Consider the following 12,002-nt stretch of genomic DNA (forward strand, 5'->3'; position numbering starts at 1 on the left):
GAATCTGTATGCCAGCAGCAGTCGCGACAGGCGGCTCTGCAGTGTGGGACCTTGGATTCTGAGCATGCCTTGTTTAATGACCTGCACTGCTCGCTCTGCCTGGCCATTGGAGGCTGGCTTGAAAGGTGCCGTCTTAACGTGATTTATACAGTGGTCAACTATAAAATCGTGAAATTCTGCGTTGGTGAAGCACGGACCATTATCACTGACCAATATGTCAGGAATGCCGTGCGTTGCAAACATGGTTCTGAGGCTCTCCACAGTGGTGGAGGTGGTGCTCGAGTTTAAAATGGTGCACTCGATCCATTTTGAAAATGCATCAACGACTACGAGGAACATTTTGCCCATGAATGGGCCCGCATAGTCTACATGCACCCGCGACCATGGTTTGGTGGGCCAGGGCCAGGGGGTTAGGGGGGCCTCCCTGGGGGCATTACTGAGTTGGGCACAAATGGTGCACCGACAGACGCAGAGCTCCAAGTCCGCGTCAATGCCAGGCCACCAGACGTGGGATCTGGCTATGGCATTCATAAGGACGATCCCCGGGTGCTCGCGGTGGAGCTCCCGGACAAACGCCTCCCTGCCTCGTAAGGGCATAACTACCCGGCTGCCCCACATCAGGCAGTCTGCCTGTAGTGATAGTTCATGCATGCGCCTATGGAAAGGTTTGATCTCCTCGGGGCAGGCATCGCGAGCCTCTGCCCAGTCACCGGTTAAAACACATCTTTTAACTAGAGATAATGTGGGGTCGCTGGTCGTCCGGGCTCTGATTTGGCGAGCCGTCATGGGCAAACCTGTGGATTCAAAGGCATTGATTGCCATGACTATCTCACAGTCCTGTTCGTCGGACCCTTCCGTGGTCGCCAGGGGTAGCCTGCTAAGCGCGTCGGCACAGTTGTCTGTACCTGGTCTGTGCCTTATCGTGGAGTCGTAAGCCGCCAGCATGAGTGCCCACCGCTGAATGTGCGCCAAGGCGTTGGCGTTTATTGCCTTGCACTCGGATAGGAGGGATGTGAGGGGTTTGTGGTCGGTTTCTAATGCAAACTTGTTCCCAAAAAGGTATTGGTGCATCTTTTTGACGCCGTACACGCACGCGAACGCCTCCTTCTCAACCATACAGTACATGCGCTCCACCCGCGAAAGTGACCTGGAGGCATAAGCAACGGGCTGCAATTTACCCGCATCATTGACGTGCTGTAAAATGTACCCGATCCCGTACGCTGACGCATCACACGTAAGGACTAACTTTTTACCTGAGTCAAAAAAGGCTAAAACACTCTTGGAACACAGAAGGTTGCGTGCCTTATTAAAGGCGCGTTCTTGGGCGTCCCCCAAAACCAATCGCACTCCTTGCTGAGTAGCACGTGGAGAGGCTCCAGCAGTGTGCTCAAGTTCTGCATAAAGTTCCCAAAGTAATTGAGTAGCCCGAGAAAGGCGCGCAGTTCCGAGACATTCCGGGGCCCGGGTGCCAGGCGAATCGCTTTGGTTTTAGATTCGGTTGGGCGGATTCCATCAGCGGCAATCCTTCTGCCCAAAAATTCTACCTCAGGTGCGATAAACAGACACTTGGATTTCTTAACTCTTAGGCCTACCTGATCCAATCGACTTATTACTTCCTCAAGATTGCAGAGATGAGAGTCGGTGTCCCTGCCCGTGATGAGTATGTCATCTTGAAACACAACTGTCCCCGGGATGGACTTGAGCAGACTCTCCATGTTGTGCTGGAATATAGCAGCTGCCGACCTGATGCCTAAAGGGCATCGATTGTACATCGATGTGTGTTGATGGTGGTGAGTAGCTTAGACTCTGTCAGTTCTTGCGTCATATACGCAGATGTGAGGTCAAGTTTCGAGAAAAGTTTTCCTCCAGCCAACATGGTAAATAGGTCCTCCGCTCTGGACAGCGGGTATTGGTCCTGTAGGGAGACTCTGTTTATGGTAGACTTGTAATCCCCACAGATTCGCTCGGATCCATCAGGCTTCATGACGGGGACGATGGGGCTTGCCCAGTCGCTGAATTCCACGGGAGAAATTATGCCTTCCCGCAGAAGCCGGTCTAGTTCGTGTTCAGTCTTTTCCCTCATCACATAAGGCACAGCTCTAGTCTTGTGATGGACTGGTCTGGCATTCTGTGTGATGTAGATTCTAACTTTAGCCCCTTTGAAGGTGTCCACACCTGGCTGAAAGAGATGTTCAAAATGGCTCAGAACTGTTGAGCAGGAGGTCCGTTCCTCTGACGACATGATGTGAACATCATCCCATTTCCAATTAAGTTCTGCTCGCCAGCTTCTCCCCGGGGACAATCCACAGGGAAAGTTGGTTCACCATCCCTTTGTGTGTGACTGAGAGCATGGCGCTGCCAAGGACTGGGACGATTTCTTTAGTATAGGTCCTTAGTTTGGTGTCGATCTTTGTGAGTTTTGGTCTGTTGCTTTTGTGCGGCCACAGCTGTTCAAATTGTTGAACGCTCATGAGGGATTGACTGGCCCCCGTGTCCAGTTCCATGTTGACGGGTATCCCGTTGAGTAGAACCCTCATCATAATTGGAGGCGTCTTGGTGTAAGAACAGTGGACATTGATCGTGTTAACCCGCTGTACCTCGGCGTCCCGTGCACTGTTCCAACCGTCTTCTGGTCCGCTTTCCGACCCTTCCGACTCGTATACCAGCCGAGCTGCTGTTTTTCTGCACATGCGAGCCAGATGCCCTGTGTAGTTGCAGTTTCTGCAAACGGCATGCTGAAATCGACACACCCTGATTGAGTGCCTTCCCCCACATCTCCAACACAGACCGTTTCCATTGTTTCCGAAGGATGAGCTGCGTCTGGCTGATCTCCCTTGAGCTTCTCTCAATCTGTTGTTGATTGCTCGCATTGTGGGTTGATGAGGTGTGATCGGCTGTTCATGTGGCCCTTGATTTTGATGGCTTCTGGTGCCACTGTCTGCTGTTGAAGGCCTGCTCTCCTGCCTTTGTCTGTGTGTGGGGGTAGCGGTTTGTTTCACAATGTGAACCCCTTGTTCCGATGCCTCGTTGGTTGTCGTACCCAAAGTATAGATCAGCCTCGTTTCTTCTTCGCCTGCCAAGAACGTCTGTGCGACCAGTGCTGCTGCCTCTAGAGTCAAGTTCTTAGTCTCTATAAGCTTTCAGAATATGCCTGCGTGGCCTATTCCTTCAATAAAAAAGTCTCTCAGTACTTCTCTCCTTAGTTCATCGGGTAACTCACATGAACTAGCCAGCTTCCGAAGTTCCGCCACGAAGTCGGGTATGCTCTGGCCCACACAGCATCTGTAGTTGTAGAACCTGTGTCTGGCCATGTGTCGGCTGCTCGCTGGCTTCAGGTGGTCTCTCACCAGTGTGTTCAACTCCTCAAACGACTTGCTTGCTGGTATCTCGGGTGCCAGCAGGTCTTTCATTAAAGCGTATGTTTTCGAGCCACAGCTGGTCAAGAGATGGGCTCTTCTCTTGTCTGTCTTATCGTCGTCCAGCCAGTCTTTGGTCACAAAGCTTTGCTGGAGCCTTTCTATAAAGTCCTCCCAATTGTCTCCAGCATTGTATTTCTCATCTGAGCTGTTGGTAGCCATTCTGTGGATTCTGTGATCCCGTAACTCATCGCCACTGTTAAGTCCTGACTCTAATGTACTGACTTACACGAGGCACATGCTGAAGTCAAGGTCACTCAGGACCTGCACCTTTAATTCCAGCTCTCCCAGTGCTGCACTTGCCTGAGACCTTCCTTTATATACCACAGTGGGACAGGTATGGAGTGTCTCCTGCAAGTGCACCCCTGGTGGTAAGGTATGCTTATTGTTACAGATCATATCTAGTTACAGTCATGAATAGCATGGTAAGATACAGTTATATACAGTAATGTGAGATACATGACAACACTTTGGGCCCAGCTTGTGCAGTGGTGATTGCTTTTCTCCAGGCAGGACCCATCACAGCAGTGACCCTCTGTTCCAAGGGTGTCAGTGGGTGCAGATTTGCTGGGCCTCCTCCTGTTCAAGTTCTTTCCCTTTTATTATGTGCCACCTTCCTCTGCAAAGAGGAACCTGAGGCGAACCCTGACGATGCAGGAGAAGATTCAGACGCGGACGTACCTGTAGTCCTTACTACTCGGGGGATCAAGGGATATGGCGAGAAAGCAGGAATGGGGTACTGAAGTTGCATGTTCAGCCATGAACTCATTGAATAGCGGTGCAGGCTCGAAGGGCCGAATGGCCTACTCCTGCACCTATTTTCTATGTTTCTATGTTTCTCTCCCACACACACACTCACACCCTCCCTCCCACTCACACCCTTCCTCCCACTCACACACACTCACACCCTCCCTCCCACTCACACCCTCCCTCCCACTCACACACACTCACACCCTCCCTCCCACTCACACCCTCCCTCCCACTCACATACACTCACACCCTCCCTCCCACTCACACCCTCCCTCCCACTCACACACACTCACACCCTCCCTCCCACTCACACCCTCCCTCCCACTCACACACACTCACACCCTCCCTCCCACTCACATACACTCACACCCTCCCTCCCACTCACATACACTCACACCCTCCCTCCCACTCACATACACTCACACCCTCCCTCCCACTCACACCCTCCCTCCCACTCACACACACTCACACCCTCCCTCCCACTCACACACACTCACACCCTCCCTCCCACTCACACACACTCACACCCTCCCTCCCACTCACACTCACTCACACCCTCCCTCCCACTCACACACACTCACACCCTCCCTCCCACTCACACACACTCACACCCTCCCTCCCACTCACACACACTCACACCCTCCCTCCCACTCACATACACTCACACCCTCCCTCCCACTCACACCCTCCCTCCCACTCACACCCTCCCTCCCACTCACACACACTCACACCCTCCCTCCCACTCACACCCTCCCTCCCTCCCACTCACACCCTCCCTCCCACTCACACACACTCCCTCCCACTCACACACACTCCCTCCCACTCACACACACTCACACCCTCCCTCCCACTCACACACACTCACACCCTCCCTCCCACTCACACACTCACACACCCTCCCTCCCACTCACACACACTCACACCCTCCCTCCCACTCACACACTCACACACACTCCCTCCCACTCACACACACTCCCTCCCACTCACACACACTCCCTCCCACTCACACACACTCACACCCTCCCTCCCACTCACACACACAGGGGGGTGTTTGCAACATATTGCCCAATTCTCCTGCTGTTGGGCAGATATTGTCACACAGCAGCCATGATGCATTGTACTCGATCCGTCTGCGTTCAATATGACGATGCTAGGAATGAGAAGAAACAACAACAACTTGCATTTATATCGTGCCTTTAACGTAGTAAAACGTCCCAAGGTGCTTTGCAGGAGCGATTATCAAACAGAATTTGGCACCGAGCCGCATAAGGAGTTATTAGAATGGGCCAAAGAGGGAGGTTTTAAGGAGCGTCTTAAAAGAGGAGAGAGAGGCGGAGAGGTTTAGGGAGGGCGTTCCAGAGCTTGGGGCCCAGGCAGCTGAAGGCACGGCCACCGATGGTGGAGTGATTATAATCAGGGATGCTCAAGAGGGCAGAATTGAAGGAGCGCAGAGATCTCGGGGGGGTTGTGGGGCTGGAGGAGGTTACAGAGATCGGAATGAGCGAGGCCAGGGAGGGATTTGAAAACAAGGATGAGAATTTTAAAATCGAGACGTTGCCGGATTGGGAGAAACTATTGTTCTGAAGAGAGATTGAGGCACTGCTGCAATTTCCACAGGAGCGGAGAAGCCGGAGAGATTTAAATGGAACTTTTGTTTGACATTATGAAGAGTTTTGATGAGGTGAGTATGTAAAGGCTAGTTCCTGCTGGTCGGGGAGTCGGTGACAAGAGCTGGGGGGGCGGGGGATCATCAATATAAATGATCATTTTCATTTACTCAGAGGGTGGGAGCACGGATGATTTGGCTACAGGGAGTGGTTGAGGCAAAGTCCTATTGCATCTCTTAAAGGACAAATAGATATTCGAAACAGAGGAAGATACAGGGCTATGGGGACGTGTCTGTGGGATTAGTTTTGGATTGCTCTGACACAGACCCGATGGGCTGAATGGTCTCCTTCTCTGTGGTTTAAAAGGTTTTAGAGTTCTCCAGTACACAGAGTGGGACCGATTTTCACCAAGGCCTCCGCCCGCGCAAGAGCCGTGCAAAGTGCCGCCGAAATCCGGCGAGGTACCGGACGGAACTGTGGGCGGGATATTCATGGCTGAGGTCTCTCGAAGGTTGGCGGGCGGCAAATGGACGACGTACGCCGCCAATCTGGGCGGCAGCGGGCGGGAGGTCTCATTCTCGGCGGCAGAGGCGCTCGCTGCCCAAGTGCCGCCGAGAATGGAGTCGGGCCCACGGAAGGTCGAAGACCTGAAAAGCAAAAACCACCAATAAAAAAAATACAAAAACTATCGGAAGACCTTCAGGTGACCCCATCCAGGTAAGTCGCTGTTGAAAATTTAAAAAAAAAAAATATTCACTTACCTTTTTTTCAGGTTCTTGAGACTCACCGTCGGGGACAGACCGGCCTCCAGCCAGCGGTCAGCTCCCGTTCTGCCGCCGACTCCCGCCCACAGGAATCTGGGAGCTCGCGGGCGGGAGCTCAGTTGCGCCACTCGGCCGTCCGCTGACATCAGCGGGAGGCTCCCGCCGGCTCTCCCCTCCCGCCCGTTCCCGAAAGTGGCACTGGGCGGATGTGTAGGAGGAATGTCGGTGGGAGTGGGCGGTGGGCTGATGAATTTCGGCCCCAGCATAACTGTTCCCTTGGTCTCCAATAAGATGGCACAATCATCACATAGAAGCACCTAGAATGTACGGCACAGAAACAGGCCATTCGGCCCAATATATCCGTGCCGGTGTTTATGCTCCACTCGAGCCCCCTCCCACCCTACTTTATCTCACCCCATCACCATATCCCTCTATTCCTTTCTCCCTCATGTGTTTATCCAGCCTCTCCTTAAATCCATCGATACTATTCGCTTCAACCATTCCCTGTGGCAGCAAGTTCCACATTCTCACCGCTCTCTGGGTAAAGAAGTTTCTCCTGAATTCCTTATTTGATTTATTAGTGACTATTTCATATTTATGACTCCTTCACAGTGGAAACATTTTGGGCTCGAGTTTGCTGAAAGCTAAGTCTCAAAGGGCCACTGAGATCCTGACGGTACTTTGGGTGGAAGTTTCATGGAGAAATCTGGGAAAGACCGCCCGGCGGCAAAAATGGGACTTACATAAGAACATAAGAAATAGGAGCAGGAGTAGGCCATACGGCCCCTCGAGCCTGCTCCGCCATTTAATAAGATCATGGCTGATCTGATCATGGACTCAGCTCCACTTCCCCGCCGGCTCCCCATAACCCCTTATTCCCTTATCGTTTAAGAAACTGTCTATTTCTGTCTTAAGTTTATTCAATGACACAGCTTCCACAGCTCTCTGAGGCAGTGAATTCCACAGATTTACAAGCCTCTGAGAGAAAGAAATTCCTCCTCATCTCAGTTTTAAATGGGCGGCCCCTTATTCTAAGATCATGCCCTCTAGTTCTAATCTGCCCCATCAGTGGAAACATCCTCTCTGCTTCCACCTTGTCAAGCCCCCTCACAATCTTACACGTTTCGATTAGATCACCTCTCATTCTTCTGAACTCCAATGAGTAGAGGCCCAACCTCCTCAACCTTTCCTCATAAGTCAACCCCCTCATCCCCGGAATCAACCGAGTGAACCTTCTCTGAACTGCCTCCAAAGCAAGTATATCCTTTCGTAAATATGGAAACCAAAACTGCACGCAGTATTCCAGGTGTGGCCTCACCAATACCCTGTATAACTGTAGCAAGACTTCCCTGCTTTTATACTCCATCCCCTTTGCAATAAAGGCCAAGATTCCATTGGCCTTCCTGATCACTTGCTGTACCTGCATACTATCCTTTTGTGTTTCGCCCTATCAGTATAACCCTCTGTTCCTTTCTCCCTCATGTTACGCCTCAGGGCTATGCCCTGAATCTGGGCGGCAGCGGGCGGGAGCTCCCAATCTCGGCGGCAAATGCGATCCTCGGCAAAGTACCGCCGAGGATAGAGTCGGGCCCAGGGAGGGGGGGGGGGGGGGGAACTGATCAAATAAAAATATCACAACATTGAAAAAAAAACCCTAGAAATCCTTCAGGGGGCCCCACCCACCTGAATCCCTGCAAAAGAAAAGAAGTGGACTAACCTTTTTTTTTTTGCAGGTTTTCACACTTACCGTTAGGGTTAGACCTGCCTCCACGTGGCGGCCCTTCCCCCTGCTGCAGCGGACTCCCACCCGGACCAAACTGGCAGCTCGGCGGGCGAGCGAGAGGACACTTCCGCACATTGCACGCCGGCGCACTTCAGCAGGGGGTCCCCCAGCGGCCTTCCCTCCCCGCTGGCGGGAGGACTCCACCAAACTCGCTCGGAGGGGAGGCCGCCCTGAAACCTCGGTGGCAGCGGGTGGCGAGTCCATCAATTCCTGGCCCATTATCTCTCCGTCGACCCTTGTCAAACCCCTTCAGAATTTTATAGATCTCTTATCAGGTCACCCCCCCCCTCAGCCTTCTCTTTCCTCGAGGAAAGCGCCCCAACTTGTTCCGTCTTCCCTGATAGTTAGAAACCTCTCAGTTCTGGTGCCAAATTCTGTCTGATAATGCTCCTGTGAAGCGTTGGGACGCTTTCCCATGTTAAAGGCGCTGTATAAATGCAAGCTGTTGTTGTTGTAAATCAGCAGTTGAAACACTGCTGGTGTTTAATTCCAGAATGCCCGAGCAGCTTTATCAGGAAGCACTGGGAGCGTTTGAGGGCGAGGGGAGGGCAGGAGATACTTGCTCACAATGTGGTGTGTGGGGAGCAAGCGAATACGACCACAGACGTGATGGGCTGGAAACGCGATAGCGTGCGCGAGCTTCGATTTTGGGCATGGACGATTTTTTTTTTTACCCCGATGGCACCTATTAAAATAAAAAAAGTACCCATCTCCTAGATTTCCCACATTACAACAGTGATTACACTCCAAAAGTACTTCATTGGCTGCAATGCGCTTTGAGACGTCCGGTGGTCGTGAAAGGCGCTATATAAATCCAATTCTTTCTTTTCCTTTCATAAGCAACAACACCCGTCAGGGGGGAAACAGTTAGCCACAGGGTTAAGTCATTGCACCGTGACATTCTCTCTGTGTTTACATACCTGGTGTGTGACGGCTTGCTGACCTCCTCAGTGAGGTGCTCTCGCCCTTCCCGACAAGCATTGCCTGATATGGTGGGCGACCTGTTGCGTGCAAATAAAACGGTTGTTACATTCTCTTTAGCTTGGGTCCTGTTCACCTCCCTCCGCTCTAAGAAGACGAGGACGTCAGAAATCGGAGCAGCAGTTGGCCATTCGACCCCTCGAGCCTGCTCCGCCACTCGATAAGATCATGGCCGATCTGATCTTGGCCACACCTCCACTTTCCTGCCCGCTCCCCATGACCCCTGACTCCCTGCGGAGGTTGAAACACCAATGTGACCGTTACCGCCATTTTTAGATCTCATACGATAGCTCTCAGCAAGTCTAGTGGGAAAAGAGGCTATTGAACCCATCAGGCCCACTCCAACCAGAGACCAGGGCTGACTATTTCATCCTCAACTCCCCTCACTAGTGTTTGAAGGACTTTCTCCCGACACCCCGAAACAAGTGAGCATTGCCACCAGTGTCTCTGCCAGTGTTTCTCGTCTCTCCAGCCAAGCTGTTAATCTCTCTATCAGACTGTTAGTCTCTGTATCTGTGCAGTTTATCCCTGCACTCGTGCGGTTAATGTATCCATCAATAGGTGAAGCACCCTGCCAGCGAGATGTGCAGTGCGACCATTGCTCCTAGTCACCTTAAGAATTGGAAGAGAAACCTTCCCATATTGATCTCAAACATTGCTCCTTAAAACAATTCAATCAATACATTTCAAAGTAAGCAAAATGATGTATAGGACAAAATATCACTTGAAAAAGTGTGTGTCTGGGTTTGTGCGTATGTGTGTGTGCGCGCCTGTACATCCATGTGTGTGTTTGTGGGTGTGTGTGTGGGTTGTGTTTGCATGCAAAAAAAAGTCTTGCATTTATATAGCACCTTTCACAACCACCAGATGTCTCAAACGCTATACAGCCAATGCAGTACTTTTTGGAGTGTAGTCACTGTTGTAATGGAGTGGAGTGGGAGGTATTTGTAGGGGCGTGTGTGTGTGTGTGTGTGTGTGTGTGTGTGTGTGTGTGTGTGTGTGTGTGTGTGTGTGTGTGTGTGTGTGTGTTCGTAGGGGTGTGTGGGTGTATACAGGACTATCCAGTGTTGGCACAATGGGTAGCAGAAGACTCCTCCATCCCCCTTCAATGGAATCACCTCGATGAACCAACAAACAACTTTACTTAGCTTGTTTTTACAGATTCATCCAATATAGAAACATAGAAACATAGAAAATAGGTGCAGGAGCAGGCCATTCGGCCCTTCGAGCCTGCATCACCATTCAATATGATCATGGCTGATCATGCAACTTTAGTACCCCATTTCCTGCTTTCTCTCCATACCCCTTGATACCTTTAGCTGTAAGGGCCACATCTAACTCCCTTTTGAATATATCTAACGAATTGGCCTCAACAACTTTCTGTGGTAGAGAATTCCACAGGTTCACAATTCTCTGAGTGAAGCAGTTTCTTCTCATCTCAGTCCTAAATGGCTTACCCCTTATCCTAAGACTGTGACCCTGGTTCTGGACTTCCCCAACATCGGGAACATTCTTCCTGCATCTAACCTGTCCAATCCCGTCAGAAATTTATATGTTTCTATGCGATCCCCTCTCATTCTTCTAAATTCCAGTGAATATAAGCCTAGTCGATCCAGTTTTTCTTCATATGTCAGTCCTGCCATCCTGGGAACTTGTCTGGTGAAACTTCGCTGCACTCCCTCAATAACAAGAACGTCCTTCCTCAGATTAGGGGACCAAAACTGAACACAATATTCAAGGTGTGGCCTCACCAAGGCCCTGTACAACTGCAGTAAGACCTCCCTGGTCCTCTACTCAAATTCTCTAGATATGAAGGCCAACATGCCATTTGCCTTCTTCACCGCCTGCTGTACCTGCATGCCAACTTTCAAAGACTGATGTACCATGACACTCAAGTCTCGTTGCACCTCCCCTTTTCCTAATCTGTCACCATTCAGATAATATTCTGACTTCCTGGTTTTGCCACCAAAGTGGATAACCTCACATTTATCTACATTATACTGCATCTGCCATGCATTTGCCCACTCACCTAACCTGTCCAAGTCACCGTGCAGCCTCTTAGCATCCTCCTCACAGCTCACACTGCCACCCAGCTTAGTGTCATCTGCAAACTTGGAGATATTACACTCAATTTCTTCATCTAAATCATTAATGTACATTGTAAATAGCTGGAGTCCCAGCACTGAACCTTGCGGCACCCCACTAGTCACTGCCTGCCATCCTGAAAAGGACCTGCTTATTCCTACTCTTTACTTCCTATCTGCCAACTAGTTCTCTATCCACGTCAATACATTACCCTCAATACCATGTGCTTTAATTTTGCACACTAATCTTGTGTGTGGGACCTTGTCAAAAGCCTTTTGAAAGTCCAAATACACCACATCCACTGGTTCTCTCTTGTCCACTCTACTAGTTACATCCTTAAAAAATTATAGAAGATTTGTCAAGCATGATATCCCTTTCATAAATCCATGCTGACTTGGACCGATCCTGTCGCTGCTTTCCAAATGCGCTGCTATTACATCTTTGATAATTGATTCCAACATTTTCCCCACTACTGAGGTCAGGCTAACCGGTCTATAATTCCCTGTTTTCTCTCTCCTTCCTTTTTTAAAAAGTGGGGTTACATTAGCTACCCTCCAATCCATAAGAACTGATCCAGAGTCTATAGAATGTTGGAAAATTATCACCAATGCATCCA

General features: G+C 50.6%; 1 protein-coding gene across 2 annotated transcripts in view; it reads right to left on the reverse strand.

The window, feature by feature from the left end:
- Nucleotides 1-12,002, reverse strand: part of LOC139275937 (Na(+)/H(+) exchange regulatory cofactor NHE-RF3-like) — an 84,071-nt gene that overhangs the window by 41,730 nt on the left and 30,339 nt on the right. For both annotated transcript variants that reach the window (XM_070893166.1, XM_070893165.1), the window contains exon 2: nt 9,241-9,321. In XM_070893166.1, the coding sequence (XP_070749267.1) occupies nt 9,241-9,301 (61 nt within the window). In that variant the 5' untranslated portion in view covers nt 9,302-9,321. The remainder of the gene's footprint in view (nt 1-9,240; nt 9,322-12,002) is intronic.

Source organism: Pristiophorus japonicus, chromosome 11 (assembly GCF_044704955.1).
Source record: "Pristiophorus japonicus isolate sPriJap1 chromosome 11, sPriJap1.hap1, whole genome shotgun sequence".
NCBI classification, from domain to species: Eukaryota; Metazoa; Chordata; class Chondrichthyes; family Pristiophoridae; genus Pristiophorus; species Pristiophorus japonicus.